Raw genomic sequence first — 25,558 nt, 5'->3', positions numbered from 1 at the left:
TATAACTTAGGTTGCTAACAGGCTCTGGGGTGTGTAAAATTTCTTGAATGAGATTTCTGACTCACCAAATCATTCTTCCCTGTTATCTATTGATAAGGGATGGCTTTTTCAGTGACTTCGAGTAAACATAGCAAATGGTAACTTCAAACTTAATTTAATATAGATGATTGAATCTGAAGCATAGTAAACAGCAATAAATATGAGACCAAACAGACAAAGTATTTGACCTTTAAATGTAAATATATTTCTATTTATTAGGATGCCTAGTTTATTGAAACGTTTTTGTTCCTGTGCCATTGTAGATAATAAAACCTCATATTTACTGTTAGCAGTGGTACTAATATGATTGCAGATAGTTGAAAAGCATGTATATATCAAAAACTAAACAAACATCTTTTTCACAATTTTCTAATCACAGTGTACTCTGGTGTCAAATCAAGCCAAAAGTAACATATAGAAGCAATATAGACTATAACCATGAGAGTGTTAGTTTATTATTGCAGCAGTTCTTAGTAATTAGCATAGAAACAATTAAATTCATAAATATGTCATTTTTAAAATGCACATTGAACTTTTCAGGCAATGTGTTGCTCCATATTTTTATAGGTATGAAATGAAGACATCAAGTTAAAAAAGTGAAATTCAACAGTATTTAAGTTACAGAAACCAAAGATCTCATTTCTGATTTTTAAGACTAATCATCTAGCCAATTATATTTAGGAACTTAAAGTCAATGCTAATGATGTAGCTAATGATTTGAAAATGGATAAGAGTACAAAATAACAAATTATACTGGGTATTTCTATTAGCATTTTCCTTTTGGCAAGTCAATGGGAATTTATAAGATTGATCAGAAAAAAAACTCTGCTAACTATAATATATTTTGATACAACTAATGGCAATTATATAGATTCAAATTTATCATTAAATCATGCAGACTGTAACTTGGGTTAACACATTTTGCCTTCAAGGGAATCTTTAATTTTCTATCAGTGTCATAAAAGATACCACCATACATTTTTGGTCAAATACTTTAAAAAAAATAAATCTAACATCATGCTATTATTACTATTTCTTACATTATTATACTTAATGGTCCAATATCATTAGACCCATCTTCACATTTTCCTTTTTGAAAATTCCATATAGGATATTCTGTTGACTGGCTAAAAAGACTTCCTGTAAAGAAAGTGATTGTTAATGATCCGTGACTCTTTTTTTAAAATATATTTTGAAATATTCATTTAATTAATTAATTAATTAATTTTTTATTATTTATTTATTTATTAGAGACACAGAGAAAGAGAGAGAGGCAGACACAGGCAGAGGGAGAAGCAGGCTCCCTTCAGGGAGCCCGATGTGGGACTCGATCCCAGGTCTCCAGGATCCCACCCTGGGCTGAAGATGGCACTAAACCTCTGATCCACCCGGGCTGCCCTGATCCGTGATTCTTAATGAATCATGAGTCCTCCAGGTATTTGGATTGGAGAATGATCTCTTGTCTGACTTGATATCCTGGATGTTCTATATAAAAGTAAAAGCAAAAGTTAACAACATGTCATTTTAATGATTTTACAAATGAGTTTTCTCCCTTTTCCATTTTTCTCCATCTTTTTTTTCTCCATCTTCCATTTTCTAATGGATTCTATGCCTGGAGAGAAAACTATAGTCAAGTTTGTGAATGCAAAGTACCAATAATGGAATATCTTATGGTCTTTCTAAGAAGTATCATGCCTTTAACTGTGATTTCCAAGGAATGTTTTTTTTTTTCAATAATCTTTTAAATCACATTTAAGTTTTAAATTATTTAAGACTTATTATATTTAATGTTTAAGATTTATTATTTATTCATTTACTTATTTATTTTAGAAAGAGTGGGGGGGGGAAGGGCAGAGGGAGAGGGCTAAGGAGAGAAGCAGTATCCCCACTGAGCACAGAATCCAAGTCAGGCTTGATCTTATGACCTTGAGATTATGACCTAAGCTGAAATCAAGAGTCAGATGCTTAACTGACTGGACTCCCCCAGGTGCCCAGGTGCCTCAATATTTAAGTTTTAAATTATTGGTTTCCCGCAAATTTCTCTGAAGATTTAGGGTTGTTTTAATTTTGCATACCATGAAACAAACGTAAAAATGTTAACTTGTATTACAGAAAGTCATTCTCATGGATTAAGCCTGACCACCAGGCGAGTGAACAATGCCTGAAGTCGCAAGCAGCCTTCTTTCATTGAGGTGCCAGTCATTCCCATATGTAGGGTAACATGGGTTTTGATGTTACTGATGATTTTGTTTTGTTCTTTCCATGATGGCTTGTGCTTTTGTCATTTACTTAACCATAGATCATTTACTTTCTGGATCTTTCAGATCATGGGTAAGTGTTCATTTTAAATTGTATAGAAAATAATTTGTAACTACATGTGCTATACTTAATGGTATGAATGAATGACCTTAAAATACATGTTAAAGTAAAATCAAGATTTTTTCCTAAAACACCCACATTATCATTCATTAAAGGGATAGGCCTTTCTATGTAGATGAGAAAGGAGATGAACTTACACCAGACACACAGGGAATTTTGAAAGGCAACACCTTAGTTATCTGTAGTACAAAAGTAATCTGTAAAAACCCATTGGCCTATGTGACAGATATGAACTTTATACAGTATGTGTGCCTAAGAAATAAAGATTCAGAACTATTAAAATAAGATTTTGCTAGACTAGAAAACCTCTGTGCCTGTCTAAAATGATACGTCTATGATGGAATATGTAGGCAGATCCAGTAACTGAACAGTGCTCTCAAATGTTTTAAATCAAAGTCAAGTTTAATAAATTCCAATGCTATTTCTGCCTCAAAAACTGATGCTGATTATTTAGCCTTTAAACTGTATCTTAAAACCCAAGAAACATATTCTCTTACACATTCAGCTTTTAAGGCCTTGGAGAAAAGCAGTTGTTTGGATACTGGTGTTGCTGAGCACCAAATTAAGTGCTCAGTGGGATGGAATCTACCATGTAGAAATGTAGATATTGCATTTAAAAATAAATACATTTGAATATCTATGTGTACTCATCAAGTGCCTGACCTCTTAGTATCGCCATACACTTCCCTACTTAAGTCTTTCATTTTATTTGCTTGGTTGTCAAGGTCTCAAAGTGAGAGATTTCTGGAGGACCAATCAGTGTACATGCATTGGGTAGTATACTGAGTCCTCCTCTGTGAATACCATAAGAGAAATGTTTATTGCCAGTGCTCTACTCTAGTCCTAATCTTACTGATGAATATATTTTATGTGTGTGTACATATATATGTATGTGTGTATGTAAACATAAATATTTCTTCATTGTACAATACTCAAAGTATACATAACTATACACACATGTATGATGAATAAGAAAATGAACATCATTGTTTTATAAAGATGAGGATTTTTTAAATGAAAAGTAAGCAAATGCACATCATTTTATATCTATTTGTCAATGTTAAAAAAGTGGAAAAATTTTAGGCCCTGGATATTTAGAAATCTAGAGATTGATATATCTGTAACATAAGTCTCACATGTCTGCTGGAGCATTACTGCATACCAGGCAATGAGGGCAGCCAAGAAAAAAGATTTGGAAAGAGTGAATTAATGTCAGGAAACAGTAATAAGTCTTTCTAAGGGTACCCTTTGAGGCCTCATTAAACATCTCTTTTAATAGTTATGTATTAAAACATGAATAAAGTTTATTAGCATATATTAAAGAGGAAATCTTCAGATAAACATAAACTGTATGAAGTCCACAACAGCTCCGTTATGTAAGCTGATCAATCCTGCAAATGATGTGAATAAGGAATGCAGCAGAGTTGAACTTGGATTTTGTAAGAAAACCAGGGGAAAGATTGATAACAGTTTAATTGGGGGGAACAATGCACATGTGCTTGTAAAATGCAACACACACCAAAAAAAACCCTCCCTGATCACATTTCTCTTGCATCTAAAGACTCAGAGTAATGTTTCCTTGGACCTATCCCACATTAAAAAATGATTTAGTATGTCTTAACAGAGAAGCTTTCATTCTCAGCTCCTTTGTAAGGTCTGCCATAGTGAAATGTGCTCTAACCAGCTGATTGTGGTCTAGCCCTTCCCTTCTGAGTTGTGTCCAGTTACCTCAGCTTGAGCATAACCAGGAGAAGGATTCCACAGGTGACTGTCATGCACATGACAGCATAGATTACTTCTCCTAGAAACAAAAGATTAAAAAAAAATTACTAGATTTTTAGAGAAAATAAGTAGTAAAAATGAAAGATAGATTTTTAACTGACCATTGAAGGGGGAATGAAATCCACTTAGAGTTATCTCCTTTGCATGTTTTCTTTTATGCAATGCCATACCTTTGACATTAGACAGGGTTGGATAATCTGAAAGAAAATAATGAAAATGAGATTACAGTATTTAAAAGCCATGTGTTACTTCTTTCTATGGGTTATAATTTGTTTTATATTACAAGGCAAAGATTTATTTCTGATATTATCTTAATAAAATCTGATAGATGAGGATGAAAGCGGGAGTACTTTCCTTACATTTTAAGGTTTTTTTTCCCCCCACCTTTTAATCAGAAAATTTTTTACAGACACTGTTTTGTTTTGTTTGTTTGTTTTTTTCCAAATCATGATTAGGAAAGTAAACTACACTTTATGACAGCTACTGTACCTTATCAATAGACGAAGGAGAAAAAAAATCAGCAACTTGAAGCTACCCATTGTGATATTGAAAAGATTCCTTTTTTTTTAAACAGGAGTAATTGTTTTAATGTGCTTTTAATGATATCTGATTTCTCTAAGGCCCTCTGTATTTATGATTTCTTATGGAGTCCCTAAAGCAATCACTCTGTTCACCCCTCTACTTGATTTCAACATCTAGCTTCCTTTTTTCCCTATTCTGTCTCTTGTAAATCGCCTCTCTTTCTATGGTCATGTACTAGTTTTGTCACATTTATGGGAAAGCCACTCCGTAGCCCTAGCCTTCGTGGCAACATTTTGCTAAACACAATTTTACCTCATTTCACAACTCATAAGACAAAAAGATGGTATCCTTAAAATTAACAAATCCATTTTAGGTGACTTTCACTGATAAATTTGAAGTGAAATCACCCCTAGTTTTGACTTAGTTCAACACAGATATGAATGTTAAATATACCAGTAGCCCAATAAAAAATTTCTTTGATTATGAAGATTCAGGTAGGATTTGAATCTTTAGAAAAGGGCGGGGGAGATAAGATAAACCTTCCCCTTGGGAGATTTGCTGTCCAATCTGATTGTTTCATGTACTTTGAGACCTGGAAGTCTGAGTAGACTGTTGTTTGTAGAAATGAGTGCATCAATAGTGGAATAATACATCCGATGACAATTTGTGACAAGAAGCTCTGAGTAGGAAGGGAGGTGGGAAGACATATTACCAATAGTTCCATTCAGTCCTCTCTCCACCAAGAGCTGCTACTGTACAGAAGCCAGCTGCTTGGAAGCCAAGATTTGAGGTCTAAGTTAGGAATAATCAGCAGAAAACACAGGAGACAGACTTCAAATCAGTAACAGAGCTCTCAGTATGGGTCCAAGAGAAGGAGCCCGACATAAGAGGTGGAAAAGTGAGGATTTTGTTATTAGAAAACTCCATTTTTGAGGAGTCTGACCTCTAATACAGTGAAGATGTTTTAGTTCAAGATTTTTTAATCCCCAATTTACATATTGGGTTTTCATATAATTATTGAAGTCTGGCTTTCTTAGAAACTGAAAAATAAATGTCTTCTAAATGTGAAAGTAATAGAGTGTGTGAATTTTTTTTCAATTTTGTGATTATAAAATATATTTTGTTATTCACCATAGAGGTGGAATGGAAAAATTCAGCTATTTCAAATAATACCATTTTTATACTCTAGTGGTTCCTTCTTTTTAGAAGAATTAATTTTAATCAAATTGATCTTACAGATTTTAGTGAAACAAGTTATATTAAAATTTTATATTCAAATCACTTCAGAATATGAAAGATAGTTTTACTTTTAAAAAATTCTATAGGATTTTAGAATGTTTTAAAAATTCTTTTAAATTTAAAATTCTATGACATTTTGAGGCAGATTCACGGCTCACATGGAAATGTACGTAATGTGGGTTGGCTAATTATTTGAATGATGCTATAGTTTTCCTTTATGAAATTCTATCCCTAAGTACATTTGGTCTAGTTAGGTACCATGACTCATCTTTGCATAAGAAAAAAAGGTTACTATTTTGACAAATTAGACTGCCTTTTAAATATATCTGCCTAAAGTAATTGTTAAATGTTCACCTTGAAAGTTTAGAAAGAATCGTCTCATTCACTAAATTTCACTCACATGGAACTCATTAACAAAGTTATAATAGATCAATGACAGAAATGTTAGCTAATGATCCCAGTGAAAATTTTAATGTGTCTAGCAATCACTCCACAATCTTAAATATTGCACCCTAGGAGGATACCGAATATCAGTTAGAGAGATTAATGTTTCAGAGGGTTTCTTGGCTACTGAAGCCCATTGGAGATTCTTCCTGCCTTTTATAAACAGTGAGGTTTACAGTGTTTTATAACCATGAAATTAAAGTCGGCAGAGTTAATAACCAACCTCAGTCCCACACCATCTGCTATATTTATAGATAAACACTGTCAGTGACTTGTTTATCTTAACTTGTACCCTAGAGGAGTTAAACACTATTATGAACTATATTGTAAAATCCCTGTACATTTGACAGGAAATCAAGATTAATTTCAGCCCTATGTTAAGAACAAATTTAAATAGTGTTCTCCCCAAATGCCTATAGAGATGTGATCTTTTTTTTTTCTTCCAAATCCTTGTGTAGCAGTGGCTGAGAGCTGATGGGATCTAGCATCATTAAGATATGATAGATCAAACACAAAATAATGATTTAAAAAAATGTCAGAATAGTCGAAATAGAAATTAAATATTTTACAAAATGCAAATATGTAAACCTTCAATTAAAATTCTAATTACATATACAAGTCAGCCTAGAAGAAAAATCTTGACAAAGTGAACATTTTCATAGAATACTTAAATATATTTTGTAGCTTTTTAAAAAAATAGTTAAGTGTTATTGGCTTCTTTTATTTTTAAGTAAAAGACCTCCAATACCATGGCAATATCTTAGTGAGAATGAAAATTTAAGGATGACCTTCTTGCATATCTAAGGTTGGAGCTATTTCTAATTTGGTCAATATTTCAACACGGTCATCTGAAGGTATTTCAATTTCCAAATTGGAAATGAGTTTTGAATTTTTTCACCTAACAATAGTGAGGTAGTGAGATTCCATGTATTATGGACTCTTTCTATGATTGGTGTATAAAACCCTGCTTCCAAAATGAATCTAAAAGGCATTGCAGCTGGGAAGAAAGAAAAATATATAAACACCTGTAAGTTTGAAAAAAACCCAACACATTAGTAACAAAATAAACTAAGGTATTAAACATATACAACAACAGTATAACATCACTGCAGCTAAAATATATGTTGTAAAAAATAAATCAACCAAATAATATACTTGTCCTAAATAATAACATGCACCAACATGGCACATTCATTTATTTAGTTGATAAACTTCAAAAAGATGAAGCAATGTCTTAGATTTATCTTCTTGCACTATGTGTGACTAAACACATAGTTGCCAAGAGCTAGGGAGAAAAGGAAACTTAGAGGTATTAGCCTATTGGTTTGCAAACATCAGGAGTTCCCTGAGTGAAATCTGTAACTGGCTCCCCATACACAGAAAAAAAGAAAGCCTGAAGAAAGGCAGGCCACACCAGATTGGTACATGGCTGTTTTAATAAGCAAGGGAACTTCTGTGTGAGGCTTGTCCTGGGCAGTCATAAGATACTAACTTGGCATTCACCCAGCAGAATCTTAAAAGTTTATACAGAGGTCTTAAATAGGGTTCAGTCATATCTACAGTCTATACGGTCTCAACAACACATTGTTCCCTTAAGACAGTATTTTTGAAACAGCTTCCATAGCCAGAGATATGGAGCAATGAGTAAAATGTACATTCCAAGAACAGGGGAGGGGGTAAGGAGCCTCCATTTTCCCTGGTACAGCTCACAGGTCAACCAGCAGTAATATCAACATAATTGAAGGGTACAAAATTTCAGTTGTGGAAACGAATAAGTCCTAAAGACCTATCATGTACCATAATGCCTACTGTTTATATTTTACACTTAAACATTTTCTGAGAGGGAAGCTATTAAGTTAAATGTTCTTATCATACATAACAGTAATAAATAGAGGACAGGAAGAAACTTGTAAAGGTGATAGATATGTGTATGGTATAGACTGTGGTGAAGTGAGTTTCATGATGTATATCTATCTTCAAACTCATCAGGTTGTATCCATTAAATATGTACAGCTTTCAGGGCACCTGGCTGGTTCAGTTGGTTGAGCGTATGCCTTCGGCTTGGGTCATGATCTGGGGGTCCTTCGATGGACCCCCATGTTGGGCTCCCCACTTGGTTGGGAGTCTGCTTCTCCCCTTGCTTGTTTTCTCTCTCACTCTCTCTCTCTCTCTCAAATGAATAAATAAAATACAAAAAAAAATATGTACAGCTTTCAGTATGTCAACAAAAACAAAAACAAAAAAAACACATGCTTAAATAAGTATGCAGTAGAGAACATTTGGTTTGATCTTTTGGCATGAACCAAAGAGCTCAGTGTTAGTAAATGACTGTATTGATAAACCTGGCAACTGCTGTTTGGCCCTTGGTTGAATAACAGTGTTGTTCAAAGATCTAGTAGATTTGCTTAGACATTATAATGAGTCTCAACTGTTGTACATTTTCCTTAATAGTTCCTGCAAATAATGAAGTAGCAACCAAGGTAACAATTAGACTGTAAATTATGCATTGCTAACAACCAACACTAGATTAGATGAATATACTATGATTTACATATGATAAATATACATAAATAAGCTATGATTGTTTTAGAAGGCAATAATTTTAAATCTTGGAATTAAAATATCTGTCACCTGCGTGCTCATACAAAACAGATCTAAAGACAGAGATTAGAAACAGGAATCAAATATTCGTGGTTAGAGTGTATACCGATACACAAATATGCATGTATAGTAGAATTACAAAATTGGATGGGATATGTTAGATTATCTAATTCAAACTTTCAGTACAATAATGCATTCTGCCTCATTATTGACAGCAGCAAATACTATTCTATAAATGAACTACTTAATACCCTTTATCTTTCCACTATTATTGATGGTCAATTCTAGTTAAAATATGAAATACTTTTCTAGACTGCTCTTTTATCAACTTGTGATAAATCTACCTTCTTTGGCCTAGCCCATAGGTAGCCTATGGCTGCTACATATATATCTGTATGTTTGTGGAAAGAGAGGGAAATATCAGATGGTAAGTAGATCACATGGTACAATGCTTTTCCGACATTAACATGAATCTCTGTTTACCTTAGAGTGCCAATTCTGATTCATTAAGTCTGGAATGAGGCAGAAATTCTGAATTTCTTACAACTTCCCGGATGATGCTGATGTTTGCTGACAGAATATATATACACACATATATAACATATATATATATGCAGAATGTATAACTACATAAATATGCAGAATATATATACATATATATATGCACACACACAAAAAAAAGATGTACATTTTCATACAATAGACAAAATGCTTTACTTCTATATGTATGGTGCTTAACACTTTAAAATGCACTTTGACAAATACTACTAAACTGTATTACACCTAGCCAAATAGAAATTATTAGCTCAATTTGATAAAGAAACTCAGAATAAATGTTTTGTCTAAGACCAGAATTGGTAAATAGTGAAGACACAATGTGTAGCAAAACCTTCTACAACTTATATCTAAAATCTACCTCACGGAGGCCACAAAAATTACATAAAACATGTTCACTCTTTTCCAATGCAACAGCAAGCTGAATTAAGAAATAAATTTGAAATGTAATAGGGACAAGTTGTATTTGATAGTACTGCACAATAAAAAACATTTCATAGTAGTATCTGCTTGCAAATGTTTATGATCATATATTTTTCTATTGCCAAAATCTGCAATAGAAGAGGTGTCATAAATCTAATAAATAAAGCTTCTGAAACAACTCACATACACCTGTAGGATGTTTCAGCTTGTACACCCTTCTAAAATATGTTCATCATTTTCAGTGTAATCAAATAAATCAACCACTTTAACTTTGACATTTAACAGAAATATAAAAAAATAAATGCTGCAATTTTCAAGGTAGTTATCTTAGATTTTGATATCAGTATGAGCATTTTCTGTTTTTACAGATGTAGAGTTAGGGCTCTCCATAAAGCTTTACAGAGTACTTACCAGGCAAAGGACACACAAAGAATAACGCACAAAAGGTTGGTTTAACTGTTTAAAATCAGACTTGGCTATTTCTTTGGTTACTACGATCTATGTCTATATTGATACAACCTGAATCTTAGATAAAAATATAAAATAACCCAACTGTTTTAAAACTACCTCTATCTGGAATGAATTTATTGGGGAAAAAACATGTTCCCAAAATTGAACAGTAATTTTTACCTTGAATTATATTATACAAGGACTAGAAGAGCTTGTAATAAATGTAAGATAAGAGTGGGAATAATTTACACGATATTTTATCAATTTCATAAGTTTTTGTTTTCTTATATGAAGATTTCTTACAGGATTTTTTTATGAAAAAGTATATGTGACAATATGCTAATTGTCTAGATAGCTTTCTGATGTCTCTACTTGGAACTGAATGATTCCCTAATGTCTGCCCCTTTGAAAATGTGCAAGACTTTACCTGGCTAGCTTACACAATTTTTCACAAGCTGATTGAAAACACCAGAAAAAAGAGAGTTAAAGGAAAAAACGAAGAAAAGGGATATTTGGAAAGTCTTCATAGACATTTGAAATGATGAAATAATTCAAAAGTTTTGTAAATTACTGAGTTTCAAAAAGGAAAAAAGGCATATAACTGTAATGTCCCTGTACATAAATTTACAAATTTCTGGGGGAAAGCTGAATATAAAAGTATGATATATGTAGTTTTCCTTAAACAGCAAACTTCTTAAAAATAGATACCATATTTATCTAATTTACAATGTAATATGGCTATCATAATGCATGCCTGTGAAATTATCTAATGATTAAAAAGTATACATTAGCAATTTTATATTTGAAATAGCACATCTGTCACTGTATAGTGACATACATAGTGTATGATTATATAATATTTAGTTTGTTCTTATCTTTGACACTGACAAAGATCATTAGATAGATCACATGTTTTTCACATATCAACATCACTTTTAAAAATGAAAATTAAAGGAGTGCTTCAGTGGCTTTTAGTCAGTTGAGCACCCAACTCTTTTTTTTTTTTTTACTTATGATAGTCACATACAGAGAGAGAGAGAGATGCAGAGACACAGGCAGAGGGAGAAGCAGGCTCCATGCACCGGGAGCCCGACGTGGGATTCGATCCCGGGTCTCCAGGATCGCGCCCTGGACCAAAGGCAGACGCCAAACCGCTGCGCCACCCAGGGATCCCGAGCACCCAACTCTTGATTTTGACTCAGGTCATGATCTCAGGGTCCTGGAAGAGAGCCCTACATCTGGCTCTGTGCTCAGTGGGGAGTCTGCTTGAGGATTCCCTCTCCACTTCTCCCCCTCTCTCTCCCCCTGATAATGTTCTCTCTATCCATAAATAAATAAATAATAAATAAAAAGGAAGATTCTCTGTCCCATCTGTAATTCATTTGTTTACCCAATCAATCGTAATGTTAAGAAACGATTTACCTGGAAAAGAATTCTAACAATCAGGTTTGTTTACTGATAGGAAAAGAGTAAAGACCTTGGATTTGGAAATATCTAAGAGCAAAGAATTTTGAGAATTTCTCCCAACTTCAGTTCTCTCATTTGTAAAGTAAGACTAGAATACCTAGGCTCATAAGATTCTTTTAAGGATGAAAATATTAAAACTAATATTAGTATAAATAGAGTTTTTGGAGACTTCCATTAGAAAGAATGTGCAATTGTAGGGAAGATTGGAAGGTAAAGCAAGGATAAGAGAAGAGATTATTTTGGTGGTTCTTTTTCTCTACCTCTTTCCCCTTCCTGTCCTCCTTCTCTTCCTTCCTTTCCTTGGAAAGATCTTCTTGGGTTAATTCACTGAAGTAGAATCCTCTGTCATTTCCTATTTCAGAAATCTGATTTCAGATGGACACAGTAAATTCAGTGTGTTAGAAGAAGCAGACTTGCCTAAATGTTTCCTATGAAATGCTAGTTCTATAGAACTATAGAACTATAGGTGTTTTTGTTTTTGTTTTTTTTTACTGTAGTAGAAGGGAAACTTTACCTAAATTCATTTTCTCCATGGAATATATCTAGGAATCCATTTTTTAAAAAGGCTATATGTGGTTGATAGACAAATATTTATATATTTTGGATAGGCACAAAATGTTTATTGAGGATTCCTATTTTTATTTAGTTAGTGGAAATTCAGAGAAATCATACTAACAGCATTTTGTGTTCCTGAATATATGCATTATTTATAACCCTTTCCTCTACTGAGCATACATATGTACAAGCACCTGATACCACAATTTCTCTTGTTCTCTATTCCTGGGAGTTAAACAAATTTTTCAGCCTGTGGCTTGGGAGATGCCTGACCCCCAAATGCTGCTCCTATTGCCCCTCAGAGAGTTTGGTGTGATGCAACATTAATTCCACATTTGCTGCCAGTTAACCTGCCATACTTCAATTTCTCAATTTGTCCTCATGGGATATGGAGAATTTAGAATCTGTCCTCTACTTAGGAGACCCATTCCAACAAAACGAGAAGGAGTTCATGGATCATTTATACCTAGTCACCTATGAATGTCCACAGGACCATGTGGCAGAAACCACCACATTTGGACCCAAGTAAAGATTTTTCCAGATAAGTAATTACTTCCTACTTCAGAGCTAGCACCATGGCAGTCAACATGGGGATATATTGGTAGATGATACATGACTCTGCTCTCATGAAGTTCTCAATCTAGTTTCAGGTAAGGGATATGCTTTAAATAAAGAGAGGTGGGAATCGACATGGGAAAGCTAAAGGAAAGGTATGCATTTGAGGAATGGTGAGGAGTAAGACTGATTTGCATTCTGGGTGTTCTTGGGAATCAGAGGAAGTTTACATGTGGGAAGGATGAAAACAGGAGCAATGGAGAGCAACAGCTGCTTTTGCAGACAGAAATATCAAGATCAAGACACAGCTGGAGAATCAGTAGTCATAGTGAATCGGCTGGTTTGTGAGAAGACTAACTAGGAAACAATTCAGACATGAGAAAATGAAAACTAAAAATAGGTAGTAAAGGCTATTGTAGAGAAGAGGAACAGTGGACGGGTATATTTAAAACAGAGATTGTTATTAGAAGGCAGAATGATGCAGAGCATAGCAGCACAAGTGTTATAATCAGGTATGGATCAAAACCAGCTCTGCCTCACCTCAGCTTTGTCATTTTAGACAATTTACTGAAGCTCTGTCCCTTTATCTTTAAAATGGGATCATGCCTACCACAACATTTATTGTTAAAAATTAAATAAAATATGTGAAAAAATCACAAAGTGCTCAATAAATTATATCAATATTAAATATTACATAGATTAGAGTTTTATTTGATATTGAAAATGCAAAGGACTAAATGAAAGGTGACTGTTAGGTTCTTGAGATGACATGATGTTTTAGAATATTTCAGTGCATTGGCCTAAGATCTTTCCAAGGAAAGGAAGGAAGAGAATGAGGACAGGAAGGAGAAAGGGATAGAGAAAAAGAACCAACAAAGGAGTCTCTTCTCTTATCCTTGCATTTCCTTATATTCCTCCCTAATTGTACATTCTTTCTAATGGAAGACTCCAAAAACTATCTGTACTAATATTAGTTTTAATATTTTCATCCTCAAAAAATCCTGTGAACTGGGGATCCCTGGGTGGCGCAGCGGTTTGGCGCCTGCCTTTGGCCCAGGGCGCGATCCTGGAGACCCGGGATCGAATCCCACGTCGGGCTCCCGGTGCATGGAGCCTGCTTCTCCCTCTGCCTGTGTCTCTGCCTCTCTCTCTCTCTCTCTGTGACTATCATAAATAAATAAAAATTAAAAAAAAATCCTGTGAACCTAGGTATTCCAATTTTATTTTAAAAGTGAGATAACTGAAGCTTAGAGAAATTCTCAAAATCTTTTGGCCTTAGATATCTCCTAATCCAATGATGAAGATAAAATGAACAGTCAGGATGGAGAATCATTGGTAGAGAATTGAAAACACATGATTTTGGAAGTGGACAGGAAGAAAGCAAAATTCTAAACCACATTATGATAGGCTAATGGAAACACGTTCTTAATGAGAAAGAAAAGATGTAAGGGATTTAACGTTTAGTTAGGTAACAACCTTCGAAAAACCCAGCAGTTGATAGAGAAGAACAAGACATAGAGATAGTAACTGCTAAGCCAGTTTTATTAACTGAAAAAAAATACATATTTGGATCACTAAGAGATGTTACACCTTAAAAGTTCTATTTCAGCTGCCTGTAAGTATTAAAAGAACAAAACAATTAATGTTGAATCACTATGTTGTGCACCTGAAAGCAATATAACACTGTATGTTAACTAACTGGAATTAAAAACTTTAAAAAGAAAGAAGAAAACAATTCAAAGCAACAATATTTCCATTGTAGAGGAGGAGGGGCGCTGGAATGGAAGTTTGGGCCAAAGAACAGTGAGAGAAATTGACTGGGTGGAAGCAGCCGTGTAGAAGTGTTGGAAGGAGCTATTAGGGTTGTGGACATATGCTTAGTGTACATTTTCCATGTAATAACTACCATATGTACTTTAAACAAAATACCATTGTAAGTTTCAGGCTGTTACACAAGGAAGAGTATGTGAAGGGAGATGCAGGTACTGAATCATGTTTTTTTCTAGAACCTTAAGACATCAACAGAGGCATCTTCCTACATAGACCCCTGTGACACTCAGCAGTTTATCACTAAGATAAGTTGCCCTTTGAAGAAAGCTCTCCAATCTGATTTATATGGTTTCCCCCCTTGCAGATTACCTTGACTCCCAACTAAAGTAAACATACAATCTGGAAATAGTGAGCTCTAGCCTCCCACTTCAGTTCAGTTATTTTGAAAGTCCCTATCATATGCCTACAGTGAGAGTCTGGCCACCTGACCCAAGTGTTAATGCAAGAGTTAAACACCAGTCCCAGAGTTCTGGCACTCTCAAAGCATATCAGACCTGAGAAAGCCACTCTCCAGCCTTATTGGCAACCAAAGGAAGCCATTCCACCCTAAGCTGGAAGCCAGCAGAAAGGAAAGGGACAATGGGCAGCCGTTTCTGGCACAGAGGCACACTTTCATAACATCATCAAGCACTCACAAGGGCCGCAAAGCAGCTCTCATTCATTTTGTGCAGTTTTATCTAGTTTGAAACCAATTTGTTTACTGTGATTTGTACCACAAGCCCAAAACAACTGCTTTCCAAAGAGTAATGAGTGAGAAGAAAAATTATGTTGTACCTATTCTTATGGCTTACTAGATTTCTATATGATATTAGAGCATTCTTGCAAATTTGAGACTGAAGAATATTTGCTGATGTTTACAATCTGTAAAAGGTTTTCCTGAACCCATGAAAAAACTCTAGAAAGTGGTTTGAGACAATCTGATATACTAATGGAAGACAAACAATTGTCATTATCAATGAATTCTTAGTAAATCTCTACTCCTTGTTCACCTATCTCATCTACAGGATTTTATTTGTCTAAGTACCAAGTGTTCTTTATTCTAAGGGGTCTCCCTTTAAGATGATATCCCAGTATATAGGTGCCAGGGCAATAACTATTAAGTGCCCACATATGGTGTTTTATGGGAATACATGTGATGCTATTATACTGTTGTCACAAGAATACTTGGCTCTTTAGGCCAGGAATACACATGCTCATAATAAATTATTTTTATGACTTCACATACACAATCATGATGCACAGAAAGTATAAAGGAAAGATTGCTTATTTTATGCAGCCTTGGCACTAACTCCATCCCAATTATAGGCAACAAGGGGATTGTATGAAGCCAATGAAAGCACAAGAGTGGAAAATGGAAAAGATAACACTATGCTTTCACGTACTGAAGCCTGTTATTGTTCAAATTGTAACAGTATTGTTTTGTTGTTTTATTTCCCTCCATGATCTTACATGCTCCTTCCTTCTCTAGTGATGCCAAAAGTTGAGTTGTCTCACTCATCAATGGCAACTCTTTAATCTTTCCTTTTTGGCTTAGAGCAAACAACAAAGGTAGTCATGGATGATTCATACCATCTTTTATGCTCAGAGGCAGACTTTTTCCCCCTCTCTTAAAAACACCCAAGGCTTTAAGAGTAGAGGTGGGAGAAAGTGAAGGTAGGAAACAGCTGTTCTCCTGTTGTTTCTGTTGAGGGTTCATACACTTCAGTATTTCCAGATTACAGCCGTGTGAAACATTTTCTGCAAAATAGGAAGCCAAGCCAAATTTGCTGGGTTTCAGGTCTGCAGACAAAATTTAAACCAGCTGGATTTTATTGGGAACTTTTGCATGCAAGTAAACCTAGCGGTGAAACTAAAGCCAGTGTTTGTCTCCACTGGAGTGGGCTACATCTTTAGGGGCTATCCCCTCCATGTCTCTTCCCTTGAGAGAGTTTTGAATTTTAAAGGTCCTAAGAGAAACCTTCCAGATTATTCCTTAGAGTACCTGATTGAAATTTTAGCTGATGAAGGTGGAAGGTACAACTAGATATGATGACTTTCATTGTCAAATCTTAAGATAAATGAGAGGAAGCTTGGTCTCTTTCTGCAATCTAATTTTAAATTACCTCAATTAAAATAGCAAATGATTCTCTATACACATATACTTACCATAACCAAAGCCCCCCCCCCGCCCCACCCACTAGAGTCTAGTAAAAGTGCCAAATAACGGCTGCCTTATTGGATTTGTACACAGCGAAGTCCCAAACCATAATCTGAATGTGCCCAAAGTGAAAATTACCATTTTCCTTGCTAAAATAATGAAATTGTATAGATTTAAACATATAAATAGGAGCAAAGGCATATGCCCTATTATGACTATGGAGAGAGTTTGTAATATGTTATTATGAAGTTATTTAGAATTTGGGCAACAAAACAATAAAAAGTAATCCAACACTAGAGAAAACCATTTTCATTACAAATCTCAATTTAGATCTTGAGTAGAAGGAGTATTTTTCAAGGACAAAAAAGAAGGGAAATGATACACACTTTCTTAAAATTTTAGTATAACCATAGGAAGAAAAGGTTCTTGGCAGTCTTTTGGGAATAAGAAACATAAATCACTTCAGATGTGTCATTATACACAGGCAGTATGGAGATTTGCTTAAAATGCACTGGCCTCAAAATATCTTCAGTCATCTAGTCCAAGAATATTAAGTACATCTAATATCAGATGTAATCTATTTCTGTTAAAATATTACCAAAATTTAATATGCATGAAATCTGGGAGGTCTAAGGAGAGGATAACTGACTTCCTCAATGTGTAGTGGCTCAAACTTGTTTTCTATTTTTGTTCTTTATTTTACAATATACTGCCTCCCATCAAACACATTTTTTTTCTGAAAATCCTCCTGTGTTTTTTTTATTTTATTCATTTATTTTTAATTTTATTTATTTATTTATTTTTAAAATCCTCTTGTTATATAGGTATATTCCCTGGGAGATGTAACATCAATTGGCAATTCTAAATTTCCCATTATTAAGTGAAAGGAAGATATATTATGGTTTTTAACATCAGTTTCTGATGCCCAAAATTTCCTTGTTAAATTCTGCATCTATTGCCTTCCATGTGACCTTGGAGAAGTTACTAATTTCTATGTGACCCAGTTTCTTCTAGGGTAAAAGAAAGAGCCTCTACTTCATATATTTCTTGTGAAAATTAATCAAGACATATAAAATGAGTAGAATAGTGTCTCACACTTAGTAAATACTCAGTTTAGGTTGCAGGACCCTGAGTAAACAAAAGCCAAGTAAGCCAGTGTTCATAGCCAGGGTACAGCTTTAAACTGGGAAACAGTATCTTTATTTATTAAACCTCGATTTTAAGGATATTATATCTATTATAGTTTCAGTTTCCTCTGTGTTATCATTTTACAATGTTGATATGAGTTTGCAAGCAGATCCATTAAAATGTTCATTGCAGTTTGTCAAATTGTAGGACTCTTTTCAGGAGTTTGTCCAGATCCTAATATTATGAATATTAACACAATATTTTAAAGATCTGCTCCTGGCCATTAGTTCTTCACTCTTTCTGCAGTCTCTTTGAGGCAGGTGATAATTCGCTCTAAGAGCACTAACACCTAATAGTTATTGCTTTCCATTATAAGTGATTTCAACTATGAAGCTAAAGGCATGGGAGAAGCTGATCTCTAGGTTCTACCTCTCTATTCCAAAGACTGGAGCCTTCCAGAATAGCTCCAAGTACCATGAAAGAGGTCAGAACATTCCATGTAGTCTAACCTGATAAGTTAGTAAGTCTAACTTACTCACTGCTATACTTGAGAGGTTAAGGCAAATCTAGGGTGAACTGATAGATCTTGGGATTATTCCATGTGTGGAGTTCTGATGTGGATTCCAACTATCAAGACAAAGTTTTATTTATTTATTTTTCATTCATTCATTCATTCATTCATTCATTCATTCAAAGGTCCTTTAGAATTGTAAGAGTCAATATGGGAATATGACTTACTCCAATATATTACGGTTTCATATTCAGGGTTCAAACAAGTAACCTTATCTAATGAGTTCCCCTCACCACCACCCTTTGGCTGCTCTTTGCCTCCAAGACTAATTTCACTCAGTGTGAACCCCTATTTTCTAAATATCATGTATTATATGCTAAAACTCAACTGATGACACTGTTCTGTTGTTTTTTGACTCATGACTTTTATCCATCAGATCAGTGGTTATCATGTGGACAGTGAAATTTTTGGGCCAATGAACATTCTTCTACTGATCCATGTTTACTTTTTCATGTTTATAACATGACAGTCTTGGCACTACTTCTGGGATATAGTAATAATTTATTTATGCTTAATAAAAAAACAGACATAATTTCATTATTCTTTAATCAAAACCAGTGCCTCTCTTGCTGTTGACTCTGGGGATGTTTTATTGTGTGGGGATAAATTGGAGGTGATGAGATCTTCTGCTTTACTGACTTGGTAAGTAAATTGAAACATTTAAGAGTCATGATTTCAGGGATTGTATCTTTTTTGGTGTTCTTAGAACAAATCTAATATGGCAAGGGAGAGGTTCCCCACATCAACAAGCAATTCTCAAGACATCAGTTGGGTATCCTTTAGTTCAACTCAATTCTGACACCACTACCCAAGACAGTATCAGATTCTACAAGTTAAGGTGTCAGTCCTATAAGACCCCTCCCTTCTATCACCACTTCAGATGGTAGCTGCAAATCCAGGTCGTTACCTGTACTTTGGTATAACTGACTATATATTAGAGGTTCCTAGGACTTCCTCTTTGGTTCAATACTTGGCTAGAGTATCTCACAGAACTCAGAGAATTGTTTTGCTTCCTGGATCACTGGTTTATTATAAAAGGATATAACTTAGGAAGAGCCAGATGCAAGAGATATGTAAAAGAAGGCATGGAGAAAAGTCCAGAGCTTCCATGTTCTCTCTAGGTACACCACTCTTCCAGAATCTCCATGTGTTCACCAACCTGGAAGCTCTCCAAACACTGTCCTTTTGGGTTTTTATGGAGGCTTCATTACATAGATATGACTGATGAATTCATTGGCTATTGTGTCAACCTCCAGGCCCTCCCCCTCTCCAGAAGTTTTGAAGTTAAGTGTGGGTACTGAAAGTTCCAACCCTCTACCCATTTACTTGGTTGGTTCCCCTGGCAACGAGCCTTCCATTAGCTTTCCAAGAGTCTCCTAATTAACAAAGGACACTTTTATCTTTCTTGTCATAGGAAATTCCAAGGGTTTTAGGAGCAATATGCCAGGAATAAGATAGAAAAGTATATATTTTTTATTATAAATCACAGTATCACAGGACTTCAAAAACCAATGTTCAAATGCCTCCTATAGAAACATAGAAGTGGTGCTTATAGTGATGATTCAAGTAAGAGAATATTGCTAGACTCTGACTGATTTCAGGAAAGAGCCAACTAACCTAGTGTTTCTTAAAGTGTGGTACATGGACAAGCAGTATGAAAAACACCTGGGAACTTGTTGGAAATGTGGATGCCCAAGTACCATCCCAGGCCTACTGAATCAGAAACTCTAGGGGTGAAGACCCAACCATCAGGTGATTCTCATGGAGCTAAAGTCTGAAAACCATCATTCTAAGCTATCTCAAGAAGAGTTTTCAAAATTATAAGAACATCTACGTAAACTGTCTCCTGACACTAAGACACATAGTGTCCATGAAAAAGAGATTACTACATTGACAAAATGCATCTGGCCAATTAAGGTGGTCTATTTCTCAATAGCACATACATTGTTATATTTGAGATACATAAAGTACTTTACACATACACATACATTCATGTGTGTAAAATACTAGTAAAATCTAATTTTATCTATCTAGAAAAAAAAATTAAAAAGGTTCTCAAGAGATTTAGGTCATGCTAGTCAAAGTGTGATCCCTAGACCAAACAGCATTAGCATTACCTGGGAGCTTGTGAGAAATGCAAATCTCGGGCCCCATCCCTAACCTATTGAGTCAGAATCTGCATTTTAACTAGAAGCCATGTAATTCTAATACTGAGATCAATTGTCTGAATTCATCATCTGCCCTAAAATTATCTAAAGATATTTATAGGATGTCACTTATCTTGAGAAAAATAATACCTTAGATCATCTAGAAATAATCCTGTCTCCCACACCACCTATGTAACATCATAATCATTTTCTAAATCCCTCAAAATCTGTATGAGTTAATATTTCCTGAATTTCACTATGTTCTGGAAATTTCATTACACAAATTAATTGATATAATCTCAGCACCAACATTCTAGGTTAGAATTGATTATATTTTCTATCTCACTGACAAGAAATTGAGGCAAAAGGAGAGTAATTTGTTCAGTTACCTATCTTATAAATGGTGAAGAAATTGTCTGAACCCAGATAAGCTGATGCCATATTGCCTCTCTATGATTGTGCTCTCTAATAAGGTATACTAACATTTCCAAACACATCATCTGATTATTAGAGGGATTGCCATTGATCATGGTTTTTAACTAAAATTCAAGAGTGAGGCTGAGGAGGAATGAGATAGAAGAGGCCCTCTTTATGCTTTAGATTTGAAATCTAATAAAGGTTAAATACAATGATTTATCCCTGAGGCCCCAAACCCAAAGATATATCCAGAATTCTAAGACTGCAAATTAAATAGCATAAAAGCTAAAAGTTACAGAACTTATCAAGATTCTAAGTTTTTTTTTATTGGGTGGTAACTAAGTCATTCTAAAGAACTGTTTTTTTTTTTATTTTTATTATTCTTTTCATTGCTAACTTATAACACACATCCCTATTCACTAAAGAAATTAAGAGTTTGTAAATAATGAAAAACAAGATCCTAAAGGAATAACCATTGATCTCTAAGAGGAAAAATATACACTTATAAGTGTCTATGAATTTGATGGACTACAAATTCACTATGGAGCCACTTTAATCCGGAAAATACAAAATACTGGACTAGTTAGAGACTGTGCTATAAATATGAATACAGAGAAGAGAAATTCTGTTGAGTGTTCCTTGGAAAACCAAGAGGCTTTTTTAGCACCTGGACTGAATTTGAAGGAAACTGGACTTGAATTAGAGTGTTGTGTAGAAACCAAAAAAAAAAAAAAAAAAGTCAGTGGTTTTGGCTATATGAAATGATTTATTTAAAGCCAAAACTTAACATAAAGCTCCTGGAATATTAACCTATGCGAATTGGCTATAAGAGAAGATGGTGTGTGTGTGTGTGTGTGTGTGTGTGTGTGTGTGTGTGTATGTGTCCATATATGAGAAAGACAGAGTGGGAAAGGGTCAGGGATATTTTTGCAATGGAAATGTCTTTCACAATTCACTTAACGCACTGTTTTATTTATAGTCTATAATCTTCCTTTCTCAGACAGTGATCAGATGACAATAAAATTAAGAATTTATAAAAGTGAGTTTGAGCCATTATGAATTCACATTGCACAATCTTTAAATGACTTTGCTAAAAATAATTGTAAAATTTTATTCAATTTAGAAAAAAATATATATAACTACATATTATGCACCTCTATACATATAAGGTGTGTTTAATGGACTTTCTATTAAAAATGTTCACTAATGGAATGTTATTTTTAAGATACCTTCATTGCAAAAAGACATTGTAAGGCAAGAAGAAATGCAGCCAAATACAGAATCTATACATTGAATACATAAAACATAAATAAAATGGTCTTACTAGGAATGTTGATATCTAAGATGAGGCCTCAATAGGCAGATGGATGGAAAGAAGGGCTACAAAAGGAAATTTAAAAAGTTACTAATTAAAAGGTCTCTTTTCTCAAGCATCTCAAAGGCTATATGCCTTTTTAGGAGTTTTTTTTTTTTTTATGAATTAATGAGAGACACACAGAGAGAGAGAGAGAGAGAGAGGCAGAGACATAGGCAGAGGGAGAGGCAGGCTCCATGCAGGGAGCCCGACGTGGGACTTGATCCTGGGACTCCAGGATCACGCCCTGAGCCAAAGGCAAACGTTCAACCACTGAGCCACCCAAGCATACCAAGAGTTTCTTTATTAATATTTCATAAAAGATACTTTTGCAAATCTTTGGGAGATATTTTTTCTTTATTATTAATAGAGCTAATCATATCACAGAGTTAATTAAGAAAATTATACACATTTAAGAACAAGACTGTGTTAGGATCAGTTGCTTATTTACAGTGTTGACACCATCCCAGGATCAACTGTAAAATAGTTTCCTACTACTCAGACTTTTTGAAAATAGGTCTGAACTTCCTCTTTGAAAAGAGAAAAAAAAGTGTTGGAAAATGGAAGGGGCTTGAAATGTTTTTGTTCAAGTGAGCAGTAGCAGCTTGGTCTTGTTAATTCCTGATTCTTTTGGTCAAATATTTGAATTGAAAATTCCAGCTTAAGTGGAAACATAAATGACTGTGGCTGTTAATAAGGAAGCTGTATTATTAGAAGAGTTCTAATCAGGGAAAGAAAAACAACAGTTTTCAGAAGACAGTGCTGACAGCAGACACTGGTTCATTCATTCATTTATGTGTTCATTCATTTATTCATTAGCTATTTATTGAGTGGCTAATGTATGCCAACTGTGTTTTTAGGCACTGGGGTAAAGCAGACCACCTTGAAAGCTGCATGATATTAGTCTTGCCTTTCTGAGCACAGACGTTTCTCATTCTCTGAGAGGTGTGAGCGAAGAGAGGCTTTGGGACCTATGGCCGGTGACCAGGTTTTTCCCACATGTGGCTTAGAGCAGTGGTTCCCAAACTTGGTTGAAAATCACAACCACCTGCATCATTTTTAAAATTTTTAATACAGATTTCTGAGCTCCATCCCAGGCCCACTGAATTAGAATAACTGAGGTTAGTTAAAATGTATTTTTGAATACATTCTCTATATATTTCTAAAAATGAACAGGTTTGAGAACTAACAGTTTAATGTCCATCTTCTCAATACTGGGGTTGCCTTTGTGATCATCAGGGTCTTCATTAACAGTGGAAAGATTTTTCCTAATAGAATTGGTAACAAGGTGGCTTTAGTTAAACATTAATAGAGAAATTCCTAACAAAGTGTATATAGTCTTTGTAAAACATCAGGAAAAGACACTCAGTGCTTCAGTCTTGAATCTGGGACCAAAAACAATGTTTTTAAGGGCCAGACAATTAAAATGTATAGAATATTTGCTATGTAACAGGTGCTTTATCTACTTAATTTCATTCATCCTCTAGATAAATACACTTTCTGGCAATCCCTAATAGGATAGCACAGACCCTTTATGCCCTAGAGCAAGGTAATAGCCACTACAGTGGAAGACCATTTGCTATTTGAAATATAGTTCCAAATAAGTATTATGAATATTATAAGATCCATTAAGTTATTGGTTCCCAGAAAGGAGAGGATGGTATATCAGTGCTAAATGTAAATAGATAGCTGCCACACCACAGATCCACTTAGAAGTGGCCTTAAAGGATAATGTTAAAGGGAAAGCTTACCTACTCGCCAGATGTGAGCAGCACATCTGGTTGTTCACTTCGTAGAAAAAGAAGTGGATAGAAGTTAAGACTGATAGGCAGTAATAAATTGCTTGATCAGAGAGCTGAAAAGAGCAAATTTGGAAGATTGTAGACAAAGTTAGGCAAATGAGGTAAAGAGGAATGTGGAAACACCCATGGCAGTGGCACAAAGAAGACAAATCTTTTTATCTTGGGTTAATCCCTTGCACAGTATCTACTACAGACCAGGCCCTCAACAACCAGGTAAACTCATAATCTACCCAGTGGAGGCAAATCATGCCTCCGCTTCAGCCATGCAAGGCCTGTGCAATGACCATGAAGAGAACAGCTATGGTGACAAAGATGGTGATTGTGCATGGGCCCCACAGAACGGATTGTCTCTCCCTAAGGCAAATCCATCAAAGACCTGCTAGTGATGAATACCAAACCTCCTAGCAACAGCAGAGACCTATACTGTGCCCACAGTCTGGCAGGTTGGTGGCAGATTGATAATACCATTATCCTTTTGCTCTAAAGGAGGCAACGATGCATATGGATGTGTCTTTGTTCCTTACCATCAAAACGCTTCCCCAAATACCTCATCTGTCTTTGTGCAGATGCAACCTGACAATGTTTACCTTGGCTTTTGCACCAAACATGTCCCTCTTTTCCTCTTCAGTGATTTTCTGTCACTGCAGCATTTAATGTTCATTGAGCTCCACTCCGCACTCATGGATATACTATCCACAATTTTCAGGGAATCAGGCTCATTGGACCATTCCTCAGAAGTGGAAGACAGGATCCAAAGAATCAAGGCTTTTCCCTTTCTTCTGTCACAAAAACCATTCTACGATGCATTTCTCCAAGACCTTGGAAGGTCTCAAAAGGAGCAAGACAACTTGAAAGGGCTGGAGTGTAGTGTGGGTTAATTGCTCTTGACTGCACTGTACAGAGTTTTACAATGAAGATATGACCAGGTAGATAATGGCTGGTTTCCAAGTAGAGACCAGCTAAAAATGAAGACTACCCAACATTGAAAGCTGCCTGCATCTAGATTCCAAATAGTAAGAGATAAGATTGAAAAACAATCTCCAGTTATAAAAGACACAGTATTCCTGAGTTAAACAAATTGGCTCAGCTATGCAGCAAAAATCAGATTAAAGGTATTACATTTTCACTTTAGTCTGTTGTTTAGATTAACTTAAATCATTA

At 35.0% G+C, this 25,558-nt stretch overlaps 1 protein-coding gene across 1 annotated transcript in view; it reads right to left on the bottom strand.

The window, feature by feature from the left end:
* Positions 1-1,444: 1,444 nt before the first annotated feature.
* The window catches only part of GFRAL (GDNF family receptor alpha like), a 54,313-nt gene continuing 30,199 nt past the window's right edge, over positions 1,445-25,558 (bottom strand). The window contains 3 exon segments of the mRNA XM_025991198.2: positions 1,445-1,524; positions 4,147-4,219; positions 4,302-4,397. Coding sequence (XP_025846983.2) covers positions 1,452-1,524; positions 4,147-4,219; positions 4,302-4,397 — 242 coding nt within the window. The 3' untranslated portion in view covers positions 1,445-1,451.

This window comes from Vulpes vulpes, chromosome 1 (assembly GCF_048418805.1).
Source record: "Vulpes vulpes isolate BD-2025 chromosome 1, VulVul3, whole genome shotgun sequence".
In the NCBI taxonomy this organism is placed as follows: Eukaryota; Metazoa; Chordata; class Mammalia; order Carnivora; family Canidae; genus Vulpes; species Vulpes vulpes.
Note: the sequence above shows the minus strand (reverse complement) of the source record. Positions and strands in the feature narration are given on the sequence as shown.